We start from the raw sequence: 22,449 nt of genomic DNA on the forward strand, positions 1-22,449 counted from the left end.
ACAAGAAGTTAAAACATGCTCTGTAGCCACAGGAGTCCTCTTGATTTCTGTTGGTCTCTTACCTGTTGCTGGTTTTCTCTCTGAGAGTGCAGACGAGCTTGAATACATTCTCTGGTCTCCTGGAAGGCTTGTCTCTGTGAACCTTCTGCTGGGTAGTGTGTGCATACACCAACAATATTAGTGCAGGAGAAAATCAGGACATTGGACACGAGCTGTGAAGAAAGGAAGCAAAATACAACATCAAACAATATGAAACGTGACAACAGAGCTCTTTATACTTAAGAGATCTAAATATTGATACTGATGATATGTGCGTTGACACCTTAAAGGGATATTTCACCCAAAAAATGAAAATTCTGTCATCAAAAGATATTTCATTTCAAGTCCAAACAAGATTAGTTAATTAATTTTATTGACCAAAAAATATATAAATAAATAAATACAGTGACATTATTCAAAATATCTTCTTTTGTGTTTCACAGAAGAAAAAAAGTCATACAGGCTGAAGTAATGATGACTAATGGTGACAGAATTTTCATTTTTGGTTGAACTTTCCTTTTACTGTGCATGTGATGTTAATAAGCCACTTGTTATAAAAACAATGACATTTGTGTTTTATTTATGTTTTTTTTTTTCTGTGTTCACCTCAGAGCACTTTCATTAGACCAAGTTGACAATCATCTGGAGTAGTTTATCTATGATTTACTGAATGGAATCTGTTGTGTAAGTCTTGGCATTCTGGGAGTTTCAAACTAATATATTTCTGCCAAACTAGTTTTATGATATATTACAGAGTGTGCAGATGTTTTATATAGTTTTAACCCATATTTATTAAAATAGCTAATATATAATTGTTTTAAACGAGTGTCACTGCTATAGTGAATCTCTGGGGGTTCGCTACAAAGCAGGCCCCATAACCACATTAGACACTGAGAGGGCACAAATTTGAGATTAGTGGCTCATCAGTATTGTTTTTCCAATGGTTTGTTCTTGAGCTATTACATTTGGTTACTCCAGTAATGAACATGTGGTTACAGCCTTGCTACCAAGGAATTAATTGGGAATTGTAAACTGGTTTCAAAACACACATACAGTATGCACACACAAACACCTTATTTGACTTTTACATTGCGATGTCCAAGATGAGTTGTGGTTAAGAGAAAGCAGACCCAGGAAGTCTGCAAACTTAAAATAGAGCATATGATAAAGACTAGCCAAACAACCTGAAACTGTTCAGTGTCAAGGAGTTTCAATTTATCTGGGTTAAAAAGGCCCTCCCCTCCCTCTCATCCACAAGCGGGGTCAGGAACAGGGCGTCTTGACTCCTTCCAAACACTAGTATCAGGGGCAGCGAGATGCATTCCCATAATATCTCTGCTTGAGCTGGACTGAACTTCAGTGGACATATCTCTGCCATGACCTCAGGGTCCAAAACACAGCCGCACCAAACGCTTCACCCTAATATGGACTGTGTTAACATAACTTTGCTTTTCTTTTGGTTAATTTTGTCTTTAAATGATTTGATGGTCTAAATAACAATTACTCCATTTTACTCTTTACTGTGTATTTCTGCTTTAATGATAAGTAGAAAAGTTCTCATTATTTAGTGATTAGGATGGACCAATCATTGTCCAATTAAAAAACAAAACAAAAAAAAAAACGTTTGAACAAATGTCAATGAGACAAAAAACAAAACATGAAACTCATTTCTTACACGCACTTTGATCCCTCAGCAATTCTTGTATCAAGGCTGAGGGAGTCGATCACAAAAGTCATTTAATTTTAAGTTAAGTTAACTTCTTCAGATTAAATATGTGATATCAGACCTATAACATTATCTGTGAAGCAGCAGCTGCAGTGTTGTGTGTCTGCTGCATCGAGCGTAGGAGCTTTGGGTGCATTAACTCCACCAGTGTCACTGAAACACATACAGTAGACACACTGCAATGCAAATATTCCTAAGCAATAATCCTCTCTATTAATAAACCCCCTTTTCATGTTCCGTAATGTCCTTATATGGAGGTTAGGAAGGCGGAATCCCTCTGTCACCGGGTAGGAGGGGATGCATAATAGTGCTTCTCAGAAGTAGGAATGTGGGGCTATCAGAGTGGGAATAAATATAGTAGGAAGTCTTTTGTTTGTAACGGATTAATGTATGCATCACGCTTCTCATGTGTTATTCACAATGAGTACTAATGCAAACTGCCACCTTGACAGATGTAGCCATATTCTGCATTTGTTGGACATATTCATATTGAGCAGAGCAGCGGGAGGATGGGTCAGGCATGGGTCCTCTGGGAAGCCAATCACTCACTCACTGTCAAGTCCAGCCAGTACAGCAAAACCGACGATGCCAGATGCAAACCCTGTGAATTGGAACAGCTGGCAGCTGTCTTAGCCAGGAATCTGAAATGGTGGTCTTGCAGAGCATTGTGAACAAGATAACAAGTAAAGGCTCAAAATACTAAGGTGATGATACAATACATGTTTTGATTATGTTTTACTTAGGCCCTGTTTACACCTGGTATTAAAGGCACAATATGTACGTTTTTTAGATTCAAATATCCAAAAACCACTAGAACAATGTTATATATTTTGTTGACTTGTGTACTTACATTATCCCAAACGTTTCCAACAATGTTTATATCCAGAGAAATTGGACCGTGTCATTGCGTCGTCTGTCAATGACGTCAGGACATTTCCAGTTTTACTAATATCGATCTAGATTACTGCAAAGTGCAACAAGTCTCCGAGCGAACCACAACTCTTGACCCATCCTGCTTCATACCACCATATCATTAATGAAACTTTAACACATTAGCTCATCCATGAACATGGATTTCTGCTCAAGTCCGTTGGATTCCTTTCAAATACAATGACTTCAGAATTGTATTCAGTCATATAGCCATATAGATTTATAATGTAGTCCTTCAGTGGTCTCAGTAAAAATCAGCAATGGCATTTTGTGTTTTAAAATGTTTTTGGTGAAAAATACATATCTAAATATATAATATTGTATTATTAAACTGGTACATATCAATATGAATAAATAATATTGAGCTCACATAGTAATTTAAATTAGGTTAAACTATTGTATATATTAAACTATAGCACAAAACACACTCTAAGCATTTGAATTACTCATCAGAATAGTGTCATATATGATCCTTACTCAGAGCAATCTCATGCACATAATAGGACGTTGAAGCTTAACAGCATGAATCCTCATATGAACACAGTCTGTGTAATGGATGTTCCACTATGCATTATTCAAGCAAGGTGAGCAATGGTAATGGTAAAGTATGAGCTGCAAGCTGAACCTTGGAGGTCCAACACACCTAATGGAGAGTTCTGGCAGCTCTGAGCTAGACAAACTCAAAAAAAAAAAAAAAAAAAAAAAAAAGGTGATAATGAAGAGATGGCTGGTTGTAGCACTTGCATACTGTACAAACACATTTAATGCTTCAAGGCCCAAAAAATGCTATATGCAAATACAAGAATGTAATGTGTCTAGCTTCACGAGCCTAATGTATAACTGCAAAATTTGAAAAGGATGTGCTGTATTCTTCTTCTGTGTTTTGAATTTAAGTATTTTTTATCATTTATTTTCATTTTGTCCATTACATTTATTTATATGTTTGTTTTCATGCTGGAGCAGTAAATACAGTACAATATACACTCCTTACATTTTTATATTTGATATTTTATAGCTATGTATCTAAATAACAACATATCCAGTGGCGCAGATTTTTGTAGGTAACTTTTTCACTCCCTTGAGTATGAGTATTTGTTACTGCCACGCAAACGTGTTGACCAAGCATTTGCCTCTGCATTCACATACTTGTTTATTGGCCTTAAAAAGAAGAAATATGAGAATACTGGCCTAAAACACATGTTCTCTGAAGTCCACATATTATAGTCAACATACTGCTGTGACAGGAGAAGGTCCTCATGCATCTTTGATGAATATGGATTTAATAACAGACAACGGGCGCAGTGCGTTTATAAAGAGCGCAACCTGAACAATAAAACACAGTCAACAACTCATTTTCTATGCAATATAGTCGTCAATCATGTGGGAGCAAAAGCAGGGATGGAGCTGTCATCCCTGTTCCACGCGGCCGTTGGAGAGGCATGGCTGGCTGAGCTGTCTGACTGTGTTCACAGAAGCGTACTGCCTCAGACGGCATGAACTGTAACTAGGGAACAGGCAGCGCACAGCAAAACATTATTTCAGAGAGATTAATGATTGCTGGCGGCACCATAAAAATCCCACCGAGCAAAATGTGCCAAAAGTCAATATTTGTCCACAAGCGAGTCCCCCGTCTTCCCCTCTCCCCACCTCTTTGTGATAGTCTGCTATCTGTATTGGTTAAAAAAAAAAAAAGGCTACATCTCATTTGACTAAAGGATTTTAGCTGTTTCAGGCAATGAATTATCTTATCAGCAGTGCTGGCGATAAACCATCTAAAAATAGTAATATTACGAACTACAAACTCTTTTCAGACTACTACCGTTCAAAAGTGTGAGTTCAGTAAGATTTCTTTTTTTAATAAATAAATTCTTTTATTCAAAAGGACACATTCATAATTGATCAAAACTGTCATTTACAATTAGGGGTGTGCACAAATAGTCAAATATTTGAATATTTGACCTGTAATTAATATTCGAAAAATAAAAATACTATTCGAATTTTACTATGTTGCTTTGCTGGCCATAAAAATCAAGTGAATCCATGATAAATCCTAAGCACTAAAACTCGCAGTTATAACTAAATGCACCGGGTGGCGCTGTGGAGCATGTTTAACAAGTTTATTTTATTTGATCGTCACAAAATGTTGTCGTCTGCCTCGCGAAGTTTGGAATTACTTAGATGAAAATTATCTTACAAAATGGAATTACTTTTGATCAAATGAATGAAACCGAGTTATCATAATATCACCACCATAATGAGAAAGCACAAATCTAAAGACCCGTCGAATGAGGAAAGACAGCTGTCCATCACTGCATTCACAACAGATAAGCGCAGCTGGAACGCAAGTGATCCGAGAAGAACTGATCTGATAGCAAAATGATTGAGTCATATGCTTCCTTTATATTTCGTTGAGGGAGACATATTTATGAACAGAAAACACAAAGTGCTACTGTTAGAAACTTAGCTTAGCACACGTTATGTATTATCATATCATGTTTCTGCAATGTCTGTTGCGGCTTGTTTTCTCACCAGAGCATGTGGATATTATTGTTTTTCTCAACATGAACATGTGAAACAATATGAAAACGATAACCATATACTGACTCGAGTGTATTATGAACGTTTTGTATGATAACTGGTGCTGTCTGCTTTATTAGCGTTTTCCTCGTTCGCGCTGCTTGAGCTTAAAGATAAAACGTAAGCTTGTTTTGTATATTGCCTAATCGTAAGCTTGTTCGAAAATGGTTAACATCCTTCTTGTTTAAGGTCATTTAAATAAACGAATATTCGTTTTTTACGAGCCCAAATATTCGAATACAATATTTTGGAAAAATGCCCATCCCCACTTACAATGTTACAATTTTTTTTTTAAATAAAATCTGTTCTTTTGAGCTTTCTATTCATAAAAGAATCCAGACAAAAAATGTATCAGTTTCCACATAAAATATTAAGCAGCAACATTGATAATAAAAATGTTTCTTGAGCACCAAATCAGCATTAGAATGATTTCAGAAGGATCATGTGACACTGTAGACTGGAGTAATGACTGCTAAATTTAAATTTGCCATCACAGGAATAAATTACATTTTAAATTATTAATAATATTTCACAATATTACAGTTTTTTATTGTATTTTTTATCAAATAAATGCAGCCTTCGTGAGCATACAGTGAGAAACTTCATTCATTAAAAACATTGACAACCCCAAACTTTTGACTGATCAAAATTCACTGAAAAACAAACAAACAAACAAACAAAAAAAAAACAAAAAAAAAAACAATTGTTTCTTTTTTTTGTAGCGAAATTGATCATCATTGTGTAGTCTAAATTTATGCATTGTATTTACCGTAAATGTAATGTCCCTCAGTGTTTTTCAGATAAATATGGTCCTTAAAATAAAAAAGGGATGAACTGAAAGTTTAAATTGGAGGTTGATCGATTTTTTGCCGATTAATCAGAACCGATAGTTGATTGGTAGAACAGTCGGTTATTGGCAAAATCCTTGCCGATTGTTCTTCTGGGTTGCGTCCGTTGCAAGAGCTCTTAAAGTGTCTGCTCGTCATCACAGTAGAATAGCGGCCTCTAGAGGCCAAATAAATACTAACACTGCGCTGTTGTTTACTTTGACACGTGAGGCTGTGCGCTACTCAGAGAGCACACGTGGCAGGAGACGGCTGACACTTCAGATACGCATTTAAAACGAAATGGTATGAATAAGTACACTACAGTACATGCTGTCATATCATTATAAAGTAATTAATTTGCTGACTAGGTGCTGTATTAGCAGAGTAAGAACAGCAGTACTACGCTGCTGACGTGTTATCTGGTGCGCCCGAGCTTCGTTTACAGTCTGAGGGAGACGCACGCTGTAAACAAAACAACCTTCACAAATATTTCTAAGGATTTCGACACAGAGGAAGACTTGCATTTTTTTGCTCAGCCATATTTATTTGAACCCGAATACATGGACGAAGAACTAAGAGCGATGGAAGAAGCTCCTACACAGCAGCCACCGCTGTCACAAGCAGCGTCACTGCGGAGTCGTGAACGTGGATTAACAACAGACCCAGAAGAGAAGACAATGCTGAATAAAGTCGTAGTTTTTGTTATTTTTGGACCAAAATGTATTTTCGATGCTTCAAAAAATTCTAACTAACCCACTAATATCACATGGACTACTTTGATGATGTTTTTATTACCTTTCTGGACATGGACAGTATACCGTACATACATTTTCAATGGAGGGACAGAAAGCTCTCTGACTCTGGTTTGGAACGACATGAGGGTGAGTCATTAATGACATAATTTTCATTTTTGGGTGAACTAACCCTTTAAGATTAACACTCTGAGGTCTGAGGGTATCGCCGGCGATACCACCGCATTTTTTTTTCTTACCAGTGTGAAAGAGACTCAAAATACTCTGTTAATGTTGCACATACAATTAAGAGTTATACACCATTTTAATCTGTGGAATATCTTCTTTTATTTGTGTACACTCAGAGTAAAAACAAAATGTTGTGCTTTTTGTAAAATAAAGAAAACTAACATGATGTGTGATCTCTCGTCTCCCTCTGAACGAAGTCCAATCTGATAGTTCTCAGAAAATTAACTGTAACTTAGTGAATACTAATCACAAAAAAATTAGACTTATGTCTAAAAAAACGTTGAAATGTCAGGTTTTAAATCATGTAAGTCAAATTGAAAACAAACATTCTGTGTTTATGTAATCTGTATGAAAAGAGAGCCATGTCAGAAATCCGTGATTCAGCTCATTATCCGCTAATGCGGCCACGCCCACGGAGGGAGCGCTATTCAGACGCAAATTCTGAGTCAATACATTCATTCATTGTCTCAATCGTGTATTTATTGTCTTGAAAAGTGTTTTGAATAGCCATAGTTAGCGATCTCTGTCCTCTGTTAGTTTGGTTAGTTCCTGGATTGCCTATTCTTCTTTAGTGCTCAGGCATTTGTGGACTAAAGGTGTACAGAGCGCCCTCCGGATGCAAGTATGAATTGACAGTATCCAGCACTCATAGTAATGACAATAAATCCTGAATAAATATTACTCTTCTGTATAGAAAATTGACAAACATATGAGAATCCATCAATATTTCTCCAAATGTGCATGCTTTTAAACTAAAAACCTATATGAAATGCCATAGAGGTAACATAATTGTTCAGACACTTTGTATCACAGAAATACATTATATTTTAAAGTATATAATAGAATACTATTATTTTATATTGTAATAATATTTCACAGTATTGCTGTTTTTTCTGTATGTTTGATTTACACCATGATGAGATTTGAAGAGGGTTTTTTCACAGCCTACCTGACTGAAAGGCCTCATTAATATGCAAGTCATTTCAGGTCATTATTATGTGATTCTTTTGTCTTCTCAGGTGAGAATCACCCATTATACATGAGGATTCACGCCTCCACGCATACTGTGTTTCTTGACCAAAGATGTTTTAGAAAATTTAAATCTCTCTATTGTTTTATATGAACAAGCAGGCAACATAATTTTTACCTCAATTTGAAGCAAAAACTCTAGTCTACAACCTCAAATACCCAGATGTCTTGTGAACAAAGATTTAATATATATTTTTTGGCTTTATTTCAGTGACTTAACTTTTTTGTTTTTTCAATAACCACGCATAAACGTTATTCCTTCAAAAACACAAACATGTACATGTTCCTCACATATTATTGTAGCCTAGTTTGTGCTGAATACAGTGTAATGACACCTTTTCCATTAATATGTTTACGAACAACTGAAAAAAGCACAAATGTCAGGGCATGTCAAAACTTCTCCAGGGTCCCAAAAATCCTCAGACCCCTGAGGGTTAATAATGCTTTAGAAGTAGTGTTCATTTATAGTTTGTTGATTTTAACATTTACTAATACATTTTCAGTGTTACTTTTTTGTTTCTATTTGAATGTCTTTTGTAGGGCTATTAAATGATTAATTGCCTTTAACAATACAAAAAAATAAATTATAATAAATAATAATAAAAAAAAAATATATATATATATATATATATATATATATATATATATATATATATATATATATATATATATATATATATATATATATATATATATCTTAAATATATACATTCATTTGTGTGTATTTATATATACATATTAATTACACACAGTACTCACACATATATTATGCAAACTCAAACTTTTATTTTGTATGCGATTAATCGTTTGATAGCCCTAGTCTTTTGTTTACTTCAATATTTATTCATATAATTAATATATTCATATTAGATTTATTTCATTAAGCACATTTTCATGGTTCAGTATTTATTTAAAAAAAAAAAAAAGTTTGTTAGCACGGTTTTACTTCGTGTTATTTTATTTATTTATTTATTTGTTTATTTAATCCAGTATCCTTTTTAAAAACTATCGGCTGATTAATCGGTTATCGGCAAGTATGGTCCAACCTAATTATTAGTATCTGTAAAATCCAATATCGGTCGACCTCTAGTTTAAATTGCATCAATGTAGTTTACCTACTTTTTGTTAGTAGTGTTAACTGCAATATCTTTGAATAGCCTTTTCAGTTTCAAAGTTGTTCCCCAACAATGCCAAAAAGAACTATGGCATTCATCATACATGAAGTATCTACTGTATATAAAGAATCTGTGACTACAATATGAAGAGCAAACCTTTGTCATTAAAAAGAATATTTGTCACACTTTGTCACCATTTCGCCCTCTTCCAGGAAATGTCTTTTGAACTCTGCCTTGTGTTCCCTTTTTCATAGGATGAAGCTCATGTGACCTCACACAATAGAAAGGTCATGACAGTAGCAAGCTGAAATCCCCAGAGTCAACTCTAAAACACAGTTATCTGTCTACAGGGCTTTACACTGATCATGTAAAAAGAGGTTTCGGTACAACATTAAAGATGACAATACACACGAGAAATGTCCATGTCTTTTTGAAGGACACTTCTCCCTGTGAATTCAGCACAGAGACCTTCAGAGTGTTCTCACAGTAACGCCAGTGTGATCCATACAGGTCTGATTTTGAAAGGGTCCTAAATGTCACATTCTGAGTCACACCTTTGAAGAGGACCACTAGGCCTATTGGCAAAAGAGAGAGAGAGAGAGAGAGAGAGAGAGAGAGAGAGAGAGAGAGAGAGAGAGAGAGAGAGAGAGAGAGAGAATAGAAAGCATTTTAAATTTTTCATCCTCCACATCAAAACAAATAAAGCATACACATCTCCAAATATAGCCACAGCAAACACCAACCACATGTGGCTCTGGGCTTTGGCAGCCCTTTGATGTCACTATAGTGAGGCTCTTAAATCCAATTTCCATCCACATCATTCAGATGTAAGCAAGAGACAAATGTTAATACATGAAAATTCGGTATATCACCCAATCAATGCCATACCACATAGATGTAAAGTGAAGTCAAAATCATCATAATTGTATACGGTTTATAAGTAGAACAATATCAAGTGCTTTTGACAGTTTGTGCAGATACAGTTAAAAAGTTTGTGGTATAGATGAGAAAGTCTTTCATGCTCACCACGGTGGCATTTATTTGATTAAAAAAAAATATATACTAAACAAAAATGGTGCTAAATTGCAATAAAAGTGGTTCATTGGCTTGTAGTCATAGGGGAACCTATCTTTAAAATTGCTACACAGCACTTTTGTCAAAGGGTGTTTTGATCAAAAACTTTACTTACAGAATCCTTCAATTACAAAACATCAAGATATGGCCTAATTATTTGACTATATAATTAAACATATCCTACAGTTGAGCCTTCAGTTTACATTCATTCAAAGACTACAGCCAATCACCATGTCTTTCTCTCATCCTCCAACTGTATTCCTCCTTCCACATAATTTAAACTGCAACTGACAGCTCTCAGTATCCGAACTGTGTTGTTGCATCCCACCACCAACCCATTCTCCTCTTTAAACTTTAGATATGTTACTCCACTCTCATGTTTGCTATGAATGGGAATTTACTACAATGGCAAAAGCTGTTTTGAATGACATTTATGCTTTTCTGAGGTCAAAAAGTCTTGTGTGGGGGCCCTGGAATATTTCCTTATGGGGGACCTTGGGGGCAAAATGGTTGAGAACTACATTATCTTCAGGAAATACACTGTATTTTATGTCGTTTTTAATCCTTTTCCCAACTAAACTAAGAGACTAATAAGAGAGAGTTACAGAACCTTTAAAGAACTATACAGGGGCTTAACAGGTTCTGGTAGCAGTGCTATAGCACCTCAACCACCCCAAAGAACTGCTGAAGAACAACATTTTTTGTGTATACACATTAAAAATAATAATAGTGTGAAATAATTTAAAATAACTTTTCTTTTTTTCTTTTTTCTAAAAATCATTCTAATATATTCATTTGGTGCTCAAACATTTCTTACTGTTATCAGTGTTAACAGTTTTGTTGCTTAATATCTTTGTGGAAACATTTTTAAGGGTTCTTTGATGAATAGAAAATTTAAAATGTAGCATAATTATGTGAAATAGAAATCATCAATTTAATAAAATGAATAAAAGTATTACTTTCTTTTTTTCCTTTTACTGGCCCCAAACTTTTGAATGGTAGTGTCCATCAAGTTGACATCAAAATATGTTGTTTAATAATACAAGTAGACAATTTGTAGGAGATATTACATCTGAAGTAGAGCTGCACGATTAATTGTTAAAAGATCACATTCACATCTTATTCCTTTAATGGCAATGATTCGGCTGTTTATTAAATCTTTGACAAGTATGATCACAGCAGAACAGTCATTGAATCGTTCATTTAATCAATTTTTTAAAATAATTAATTAAAAAAATTTTAAAACATTTTTAAATAGACTACAGCAATTAACATTTTGTCAGAACCTCTAGTAAATGACAAGTTATTTTGTTTAGTTGTCCATTCAGAATTGTGGGAGAATTGTGATCTTTATCGTGATTCTCCATTTATCCAGAATCGTGCAGCTCTAATCTATAGGCAGCATCAAGGCAAGGCAAGGCAAGGCAATTTTATTTGTATAGCACATTTCATACACAATGGTAATTCAAAGTGCTTTACATAAATAATAATAATAAAAATAGAACATAAGGAATAGAAATAACAGTAAAAACAGAGAATTTTACCGCAATATTTAAAATGCTTTAAAGGTCAGAATCAAGATGATACATAAAAGATATAAAATACATTAAAAATGAAATAAAAACAGGAAAAGGAATTTAAAGAATAAAAAGATAATACGTATAAAATAAAGTGCATCAGACCACTGCTAAAATATAACCTTGATCAAGCATACAGTACTAGCTTATCGGATACTTATGAATCTTGCATACAGAAAACTTCAAGGAAATCATACATTCACTGATTTCCAAGGACGCATCTTGTAAAACAGAGCACTGAGGCTCTTGGGAACCTCTCCCTTATCTTTGTCGAGAAGCAAAGGTGATAAAAATGAAAAGGATGCTTCTCTCTAGTGGATGGATTTAGTCATTGTTTGCTGTAACTGTATTCCATACATCAACAGAGAATATCAACTGATGCTACGCATCCGTAACAAAAGCAAAACTTGGCTATGGGTGACCACTCGGAAATGTAATTTTATGAACAGAAGGGTCCCAAAAAAGTGGTACGGTACGGTATGGTTCAGAAGTAGGGTACCATTCACAACTTCTGACAATGGAAACAGCAAAAATTGCGTACTGTACCGTACTTTACTGTACCCCTCGGTGCAAACAAGCCAAAAATGGTTTGGTTACTAACATTTCTCAAAACATCTTTGTTTATTTTCTACAGAAGAAAGTCATACAGGTTTGGAACATCATTTTTGGGGGAACTATACCTTTAACAATTTACCAAACTGCAAAAAGCAAGAGTAATCAAAGACAATAGGTTTCATTCACCAACTCATTTGTGCGTGAAATCTGTGTACATTTTCACAGAGAAAATCATGATTAATCAAATAAATATGCTGTTGCTTGGGGATCTTGCTGCGTGTGCTCTCAGGCAAGAACATATTTTTACAGAGCGTCATATGTTTGCTGAGAGTGATGAAAGGCTATATTGGAAAGGCTGTGTGGAAAAACCTAAAATAGGAGTGTTTTATGCAAATTACTATCATTTAAATTGTCACTCATTAAAACACTCCAAATTCATTAACATTAGAACAGGGTAAAAACAAATTCATGTGCATGTGTTGTGAATTAGGCATGTATTTTTGTGAGAAATTCCCCAGTGCATATAAATATAAATAATCAACACAATTATTAGTAAATAAGACCCAATGACTTGTATACACTCAATAGTTACTCAGTTTAACACTTCCATTCTACTCAGTGGCATACCAGTGGAATAATGATCTGCATCTAGATACAAAAAAAAAAAAAATCCTTAATTCAATGTAAAATGACAGCACTGATTATCTTTTCTCAAACTGAGCAGTTCCATTTGAAACCCATGTACTGTTTACCATTGTTATTCTGTTCCTCTTACTGTGGATGTAAATCAGACCCAAGACATTTTGGGATATGAGATGGAATCCCCAATCCTGCTGTGTCCATAACTCAAATTCACCATGACAGGCAGATGTACACGGCATTCCATCAGTGTTGACACCCATCAGCTCATCCTTATATCATTTCAGCCTTTAGTATCAACATTTTCATTTGCCAGTGAATTTTTTCTCCTGTCTTCAGCTGGAAAATTTAGGGTTACCCCAATGACAATGGTCTTCCACTAGGAAATACAATTCTCTATGACGACTGGAACAAACTGTTGCTAGGAGACGGCAACCGCAATCACACTATTAAACTTCGGTAAATTTGAGTCTTTAATGAATGTCATCACCCTCATAATGATTAGCTTTATTCAAATGACTGTACTGCTCATTATGTTAAGGGTGGATGTCGTTTATAATCACTGAAGTTATTTAACAAGTGCCTGGTTTTATGCATTCATGACGCACTTAAAAAACCTCCTTGAGGATGGGCTGAATAGACTTTTTGTGGCTATGACACATGATGCTTAGAGAAACACATCCAAAAGCCTCCCCAGTTCAGGTCATCTGAGGATCATCTAAGTAAAAAAGGCATTAACGAGCTCTAAATGTCACAAACCAATCAAGCAGTGTACTAAAAATACAACAGTGCATGCACACTAATGACTCATCAGTGGCCTGATGTGTGAAGCTGGTTTCAGTTCCTGGCCTGTCCAGGTAAGTTTGAGATTAGTTTGAGCAAACTCTGATTTTTCAGGCTCAAGAAGAAGGTGGATTGGTTTTTAGCAGTGTTCATCGGCACGGATAACTTGCTCCAGTGCAGGTTTTATTCTGGGTTAGAGATCGCAAACCAAAATGGGACCCATCAGCTGTGAGCTAAAGTGACACATTTCTGACTCAATAAAGCCACTCGCCATATATATAGTTCAATCAATAAAAAGTTAATATTGCATTATATTTTAGACACAATATTGTCTGTTTTTGTTACCTATAAAGCCATAGCAGTACGATTGTGCTGAATGAATTTGTGTTCCCTTTCGATACTTCACTTGTACTGCGTATGGAGAAAAGCTCCTTTTTCCTTGATGCTGAAGCCTTTTTCAATAGCACAGTGTAACTGCACGGTCATTGGTTCAAACTGGAAAACTTTTTGAAACAACGACGGCGCGGCGAAGCTGTGCGAGCCTATGTCGATGCAGCGCGGCAAAGCCTGCCAAAATGGGCGGGGCGTATGGCTATATAAGCGGGCATTTCACCATAGGATTTCAGATCTCTCTCCTTCAGCGATGACTTCTCTTCGCTGGATCTCGTTGCTGAACGCCTTCGCCGCCTGGAACGAGCTCTCCCGCCAATTGAAGAGGCACCGCAGTGGACCAGCTGAGATTGCTGAACGCCTGCAGCGCCGGCGCCCTCGCAGACTGCCGCCCTCGAGCCGCCCGCCTCCCGCTCACGGCCGCCTTCTCAGCGAGTCTCCTGACGCCATCTGGCGAACAATTTAAAGAGCTATTTCCAGCGGTTCTAGCTGCCTAAAAGACCAATTTCTACGCCTTTTCACGGCGTTCTCTCGCTCTGCGGATCTTTGCTCTCTAGTAGCTGTTCACCACACCGCCTTCAGCATCTGAGAGCATTCAGCTCATCCCCTGCCGTCTTCCGTCAGGTGAGTAAAGAGCTTATTTTTCTATTTTCTCACTGGTGTTCGTTTCAAATGCCGTTCCTCCGAATACACGTCATTTGCCGGGTCCGCCCCGGCAAACCGTGTTCGTCGAGGATGAGAGCGAGCTCTCACTCACAGCGGAATTTGACATGATGCTCTCCCCAGATTTAGGCGAGAGTCATGATACACTTTCAATCTGATTGAGTGTATTCTCCATATCTCTATGCGCGTCCCTTGCAGGTCCCGCCGCCGCAAGCCGCGTCCATTGAGAAATATGACATGACATTCTTCCCCGACTTGGGCGAGCAACATGTTAAATACTCATTCAACGGAGCATATTTCTGCTGTTTGCTGAGTTCTCTACGCATTGCTTGCCGGTTCCGCCCGCAAGCCGCGTTCATTGAGAAATATAACATGTTGTTCTTCCTCCTCTTGGGTGAGACCTATGTTATATTCAGCTCATATAGTGGATTTCTGCCAAGTCTGTTGATTTCTCAGCACGTTGCTTGCCAGTTCGCCCAGCAAGCCACGTCCACTGGGAAATATGACATGATGTTCATCCCCGACTCAGGCGAGAAACATGTTATATGCTTTACTTGATGCATATTTCCGCTGCGTTGCTGAGTTTGTTGCCGCGTTAATTGAGAAATATAACATGACGCTCTCCCCAGTCTCGGGTGAGACCTGTGTTATATCCATTCAGTTGATATAGCATATTTTTCTCTTGGTCACTTGCCAGCCCCGCCCCTGCAAGCCGCATTGTGGACATATGCGCTCACTGAAAAGCGAGCTCTATGCTCACTAACGCTCGGTGGAACTATCATATACTTATTATGCTAGACCTCTGTTCACGTTACTTGCCAGCTCCGTCCCGCAAGCCATGTTCATTGAGGAAGAGCGGTCTCACTTCGACACCGCTCTGCTGAATATGACATGACGCTCCCCACTGGCTCAGGCGGGACTCATGATGTATATTCTTCTAAGCAGCATAATTTCTGTTGTTTGTTGAGTTTCTCAGCCCATCGCTTGCTGGTTCACCCCGCAAGCCGCATTCTTTTAGAATAGCGTTCTCACAGAGAACGCATGAGCATTTTCCTGGTGTTTTTATAAATGCCGAATCTCTCAGCATGTCACTTGCTGGCCCATCCCCTGCAAGCCACGTTCATTGAGGACACACGCTCTCTATGAGAGCGCACTCAGTGCTCATTATGCTCAGCTGAACATTATATATGCTCTCTCTGTGTCAGTGCACAGGCCCCAACTCTGCGGTCTGTCAACCGACCAAATCCAATCCCTTGCACGTGGGCTGAGGCTGGCAGGCCATCCCTGGAGTGTCAAGCTGGAAGTTGGGGATAATAAATCATGGCTGCTCATTGCAGTTCGCCCGAGGACCCCCACATTTCCGCGGGGTGATTCCCACTTTGGTAAAACTGGACGATGCTCATGTCCTCCACGCCGAAGTGATGACTCTGCTAGGGAAGGGAACCATAGAAATAGTTCCCCCCTCAGAAAGCGAATCGGGTTCTACAGCCGTTATTTCCTCTAAGAAAGATGGCGGTCTCAGACCCATCTTTGATCCCAGACTCCTGAACCTCTCCCTCATGAGACAGAAGTTCAGGATGTTAACGTTGAATCAGATCCTCATGCAGATTTGCCCCGAAGACTGATTCTTCTCGCTGGATCTGAAACACGCTTCCACATCCAGATAGGCCCCTATCACAGACGATTCTTTAGATTCACCTTCGAGGGCCTGGCTTATCAATATACAGTCCTCCCTTCGGGCTGTCTCTAGCTCCTCGCACTTTTATGAAGTGCATGAATGCGGCGCTTTCCCCCCTGAGACAGATGGGAATCCGGCTTCTGAATTCTCGATGATTGGCTCAATTTGGCCCAGTCTCGAACCGAGCTAGACCATCACAGATCAGTGCTCCTCGGCCACTTGCAGTGCCTAGGACTCAGGGTCAACTTTGCCAAGAGCTCACTGCCCCCCCAGCCAACGTATCACGTTCCTGGGTGCAGTTTTCGACTCAGTCCGTATAAGGGCTGTAATCTCGCCAGAGCCTGTTGCATGAACACCTCCCTGGTTCTGCAGCTCGGCCTTCTACGGATGCGGCCTCTGCAATACTGGTTGAAACTCAGGGTTCCACCTCACGCTTGGCGGCTCGGCCGCTTTTGCATCAGGGTCAATCAGGCCCGTCTGACAGCCCTGAAACCTTGGATGAACCCAAAGTGGTTCAGTCGTGGAGTACCCCTGCAGGCGGTTTCCAAAAGGATGGTGCTCTCAACAGACGCGTCCAACCTAGGTTGGGGCACTGTATGCGAGGGCAGACCAGCCTTCAGATCGTGGTCTCACAAGGAGAGCCATCTTCACATCAACTGCCTCGAGATGCTGGCAGTAGAACGAGCCCTTTACTCCCTTCAGGCATTCCTGAAGAGGCACCACGTCTTGGTCCAATCGGACAGCATGACAGTGGTGTCCTACATAATCAATCCTCTCGTCCAGCCACCTTTGCACCCCGCCGGAGCGCCTCCTGGAGTGGGCAGCACCCAGACTGCGGTTGCTCAAGGCGACGCACATACCTGGCACGATGAACAAACGTGGCAGCAGATATGCTATCTCGGAGCAATGTCCCCTCGGATGAGTGGATGCCCCACCCCACAGAATCTGGGAGATCTTCTGGAGGGCAGAGGTCGACCTCTTCGCCTCAGAAGACAACTCTCACTGCCCAACCTATTTTTCAAAGAACTTAGAACTCCTTTACGCTTTTCCCCCAATCGCCCTGATCCCCCAGGTCATCAGGCGAATCAGGGAAGACAAGCACAGAGTCCTCCTGGTGGCCCCACTCTGGAGGAGCCAAGTTTGGTCCTCAGAGCTATTCAGGCTTTCCACGGAAGCCCCATGGCACCCCGAGACAGGACCTCCTCTCTCAGGCGAACAGGACGATCTGGCACCCTCAGCCAGAACCATGGGCTCTGCACCTGTTGTCTCTCAATGGGAGCCTTTAAGCCTCCCCGGGGACATACCACAAGTCATTTCTCAGGCTAGAGCTCTGTCTACAAGACGCCTCTACGCCCAGAAGTGGTCGGTCTTCGTTGACTGGTGCTCAGCAAGTAACGTGGACCCTGTGGAGTGTGATGTATCTCTGATACTGTCGTTCCTCCAGGAGCGCTTGGATAAGGGCCTCACACCCTCCACGCTCAAGGTGTACGTAGCAGCCATCGCAGCGTTTCACGCTCCCATTGCTGGCCAATCAGTGGGTTGAAACATCCTCTTTGTGCGTTTTTTGAGAGGTTCTAGGCGGTTGAACCCTCCACATCCTCTCACTGTTCCCACTGGGGACCTGTCCACGGTCCTTGCAGCTCTCAAAGGGCCTCCTGAAGGCTTCAGCATCGAGGAAGAAGGAGCTTTTCCCCCATACGCAGTACTCGTTCCGTATCTCAGGGAACCGAGGTTACATTCGTAACAGAGTACGTTTTGAACAAATCAAATGAATGAATGACTCAATGACTTACTCATTTAGACATTTACCGACAGTTTTAGTTTCTTATTTAGGAGTATTATTTCAATAAAAAAATTATGTTGATGCCTGATGAAGATCATACGATCTAAACGTTGCCAATAAAGAACTTTTTTACGGTTTTGCAAGTTGATAGTGTGCGGGATTTTCCTTGTTTTTTCGTATTTTGACTACACTAGTCTTCTTTCCTACGCACCTATCTATGACCTACAGGTGTGCAACGCTAATTGATCATATTCCATATTAATAAAAAACAAATGTATAGTTCAATGAAAATTGTAATGAAAATTCTGTCATCATTTTACTCACCATCATGCTATAGCTAAAAAGTTTATACGTAATTAATTCTATTGTGAATCAAATATAATGGTTCTTTCTAAAGCTTTTTTGTAATTCTATTTGTTGCTTTTCTCATTTAACACAATAATGACTTTAAATTATCTTTTGGGGGTAATTTTTCAACCAAATTTGATGTGCGATTAATTTGTGAATAATTAAATTCATTAATCGCCACATGTAATAAAACAGATAAAAAAAATGGTTGACAGCCCTATATATATATATATATATATATATATATATATATATATATATATATATATATATATATATATATATATATATATATATATATATTTTTTTTTTACTTTTTTACTTTTAAAGCTTTTAAACTGAGTAAGCTTATGTGTGTTCTTTTGAGCTCTTTGTGAACTTATACACTATTTAAATTCAGTTGAGTCAGGTATTTTCATTCCTTCTCAAACTCTGACTGCAGTAACAGTGTTTATTCCTGCCTTGTAAATGCACTTAAATTCATGATATTTTTCATAACGATCTCTTCATCTTCAACAGAGAAGTAAATTGCACCAGCTCTTACACGAAAAGTGAATCAAACTGACGCTCTCTGTGTTCTGTGTGATTGGCTGTTCGTAGCATGTCACACTTTCAGGAGCATGCGCTCTAGAGTTATTCACAAACCCTAGATTAAACCCCGAGTTGACGGAGAACATTTACACAGAGTGTTGTGAGCCTGCTTAACCTGATCTAAACCAGGTTGGATTTGTTTGGTTTTGAAGCTAGTTGAACAAACTCTGAAACTCTGTTTGTTCAACTAGCTTCATGCAACAGGCCTTAGGCAAAGAACACACAGATCTGGCTGCTCTTGTTATCACGTGCATTACACTATCAGCACCAGGAAACAACTTCTATGAGATGTTGTATTCCTCTTTTTTCTAAAGCTCCCTTTTCACAGTTGTTAGCAGCTGACTTCAAGTGTACAGTTCAGTGGCACATGGAGAGCAGTGACAGATGATACCCAGAGGAAAACTATTGCCCGGAGGTTGTTCTTTCATAGCTCATGAGGCATAATGTTCTGTTGCTTATCAACTTTGTCTCAGATGTTTCTCCTAAAATCCCCTTAGAGGAATGAAATTAGAGACAAACAAGACCATCATTAAGTATAAAATTAGTAAAAACACTACAAAATTCCTGTCTTGTGATTGCAGACTTCGGTGTCACCATCATCGAGACCTCTTCTGAAACTCTAAAGGTTTTCAATCCTGGTTGTGCAGATCCACATCACTGCATGTTTTATATGTTTCTGTTATTAAACACACCTGATTCACATCATCAGCAGCACATTAGCAGAGAGCTCCACAAACTGAAATGAGCATGTCAGATAACAGGACATACAAAACATGCACTGGACCAGGTTTGAAAACCACTGATCTAGATAAGACAAGTGAGATTACTTGGGTGTTTTTCTAAGAAGAAAAATCTGAGATGCAGAAAACTCAATTTGCTCTGCATTAGGAAAACAAATAAGATATTTACAAATAAATGAGCTCATTTGTGATATTCCAACCAGTCCAACAGCCAATATTTGGCCATTTTGAAATTGTTACTAGTAGCCAATATCTGTGCCCATACGGCAGATTAGACTTTTGTCACTATACCAAAATCTACAGACAACTCAATCAATGAAAAATCCACAATGTTGATTTTTAGGGTAGACAAACACAATGTTAATTCCATCAACTCTGAGAAGGTTGCATTGTTTATTATTAAATTAACATTTTAGAGTTAAATGTGGCCATTGGCCACCCTGTTCTCTAGATAAATGGCCAATACAGGTCGACCAATTACACTTGGGCTCTGCTCCAAAACCTAGTGAGCTGTCTTGATGTATATGACCTACATAGGCAGCTGCACCTTCTAAGGAAGTTCCTGAAATGGAACCTCATATGTAATCGATTTGAAATGCTCTGCATAGGCAGCAACTCTGTGTGCCATAAATAGCATTCCTAACACAAAAGACAAGGAAGACTACATTTACATTTGATTGCAGCTGAGTTTGACTAACACAACAACACAATACTGTTCAAGAGTTTGGAGTCAGTAAGAATATATTTAAAGAAATTAATACTTTTATTCAGAAAGGACTAATTAAATTGATCAAAAGTGACAGTAAAATGACTTTTCAAATAAATGCTGTTCTTTTGAACTTTCTGTTTATCAAAGAACCCTGAAAAAAAGTATCACAGGTTTCCACACAAATATTAAGCAGCACAACTGTTTTCAAAACTGATAAGAAATGTTTTTGAGCACCAAATCAATCAGAATCAGAATCAAATTCAGAATCAGAATCAAATTGATCAGAATGATTTCTGAAGGATCATGTGACACTGAAGACTGGAGTAATGGAGTAATGCTGCTGAAAATTCAGTTATAGTATGCTTGTTTTATATAAAATCAACAACTGCGTATAACAAATGCTGCTGGTCTTTCATGACTTCATGTCATGATATATCTAGGATACCTTAAAATGCTGCCTACATAGGCCAGGCACTTAGTTTCAGAACAGAGCTTTGGAGTTGGGCTCATACTTTCTAACAGCCAGCCAAATGGCAACACAGACCACAGATGCACATCCAAATGGATGCAAGATGGTCCTCCAGTATGCTCTGCCTACAAGGGCAAATTATTTACAACATTATAGGATAGCTGTAAGATCTATCATGTTTAAAGTGGTTGGAAACAACAGTGGCCTGTTAGCATGAGGAATTTAAGTAGGTCATGATTCTGGATCGGTCTCATTGTTTTGAGCTCACTGCAAGAAAGGTCTGCAGAACAACACATGAAAGTGAATGCAGAGAACAGACTTCAGAAGGCTTCAGATATATTTGCCGGAGAACACAGAAGAGAAAAAAGTAGGTTTGTGAAGACAGCGAGAGCGATAGAAGGGCAGCAAACAACAACAACAACTGTGTATTTTAACCAAGGGACATGTCTGCAGGCCAGTCACATGAAACTTGTTTTCGTTCAGATCTGACCGCCTGCAAATGGAGGTTCACTTTAACACATTTTAACCTGTTAGACCTCTGTCTGATGTTGGTGTTCAGGGTTTTCTCTATGAGCTTAGCATCAGATTCACTTTGTTTATTAACATGGAGAAAATCCAACTTAATTTCTATTTATTTGTATAGCGCTTTTATTAATAAATTGTTCCAAATCAAAGAAAAGACTTGCTCAGTAAGTCTTCATTGGCAAGGCAAGGAAAAAAAGAGTGCTAATGCATTTAAAATCCTATTCCCAAAAATTCCATAAGTTCTACACATCCCCTTGTGTGTTTATGTATTATTTGGAATAATTTAAAAAAAAGCTTTAAGCTACTAATAAGAGTTTAGTACTCCTAACTTTGTTTTACCAAGTTTAAAGTTGAATTCAGCCGAAATCAGCACAGAAAATTCATATTCCATCAAAGCCTATTGACATATAAGTATGAAAGAGAGAGTTGAGATATTTGCCATCATAATTCAAATGATCCCCCCCAGTGTTAAAAAAATAAAATAAATAAATAAACAAACAAATAAAAATGAATAAAACAAATATACATAAAACAAACAAATATGCAAGCAAAAAATGAACAAAAACAAACACAAATAAACTAAAAACTAAAACAAACAAACAAACAGATATCAATAGAAAATATGGCCAGGCAATGTCTTTATAAAAAGGTTATTGGCTCTTCAAAAGGTGCTTATCTTTTTAAATTTTTTTAATAAATAAA

The 22,449-nt window shown here is 38.1% G+C and overlaps 1 protein-coding gene across 2 annotated transcripts in view; it reads right to left on the bottom strand.

Annotated features, from left to right (window-relative positions):
* The window catches only part of adcy5 (adenylate cyclase 5), a 116,064-nt gene that overhangs the window by 51,608 nt on the left and 42,007 nt on the right, over positions 1-22,449 (bottom strand). For both annotated transcript variants that reach the window (XM_048193543.1, XM_048193544.1), the window contains exon 2: positions 63-212. In XM_048193543.1, the coding sequence (XP_048049500.1) occupies positions 63-212 (150 nt within the window). The remainder of the gene's footprint in view (positions 1-62; positions 213-22,449) is intronic.

Source organism: Megalobrama amblycephala, linkage group LG6, assembly GCF_018812025.1.
Source record: "Megalobrama amblycephala isolate DHTTF-2021 linkage group LG6, ASM1881202v1, whole genome shotgun sequence".
Classification (NCBI taxonomy): domain Eukaryota; kingdom Metazoa; phylum Chordata; class Actinopteri; order Cypriniformes; family Xenocyprididae; genus Megalobrama; species Megalobrama amblycephala.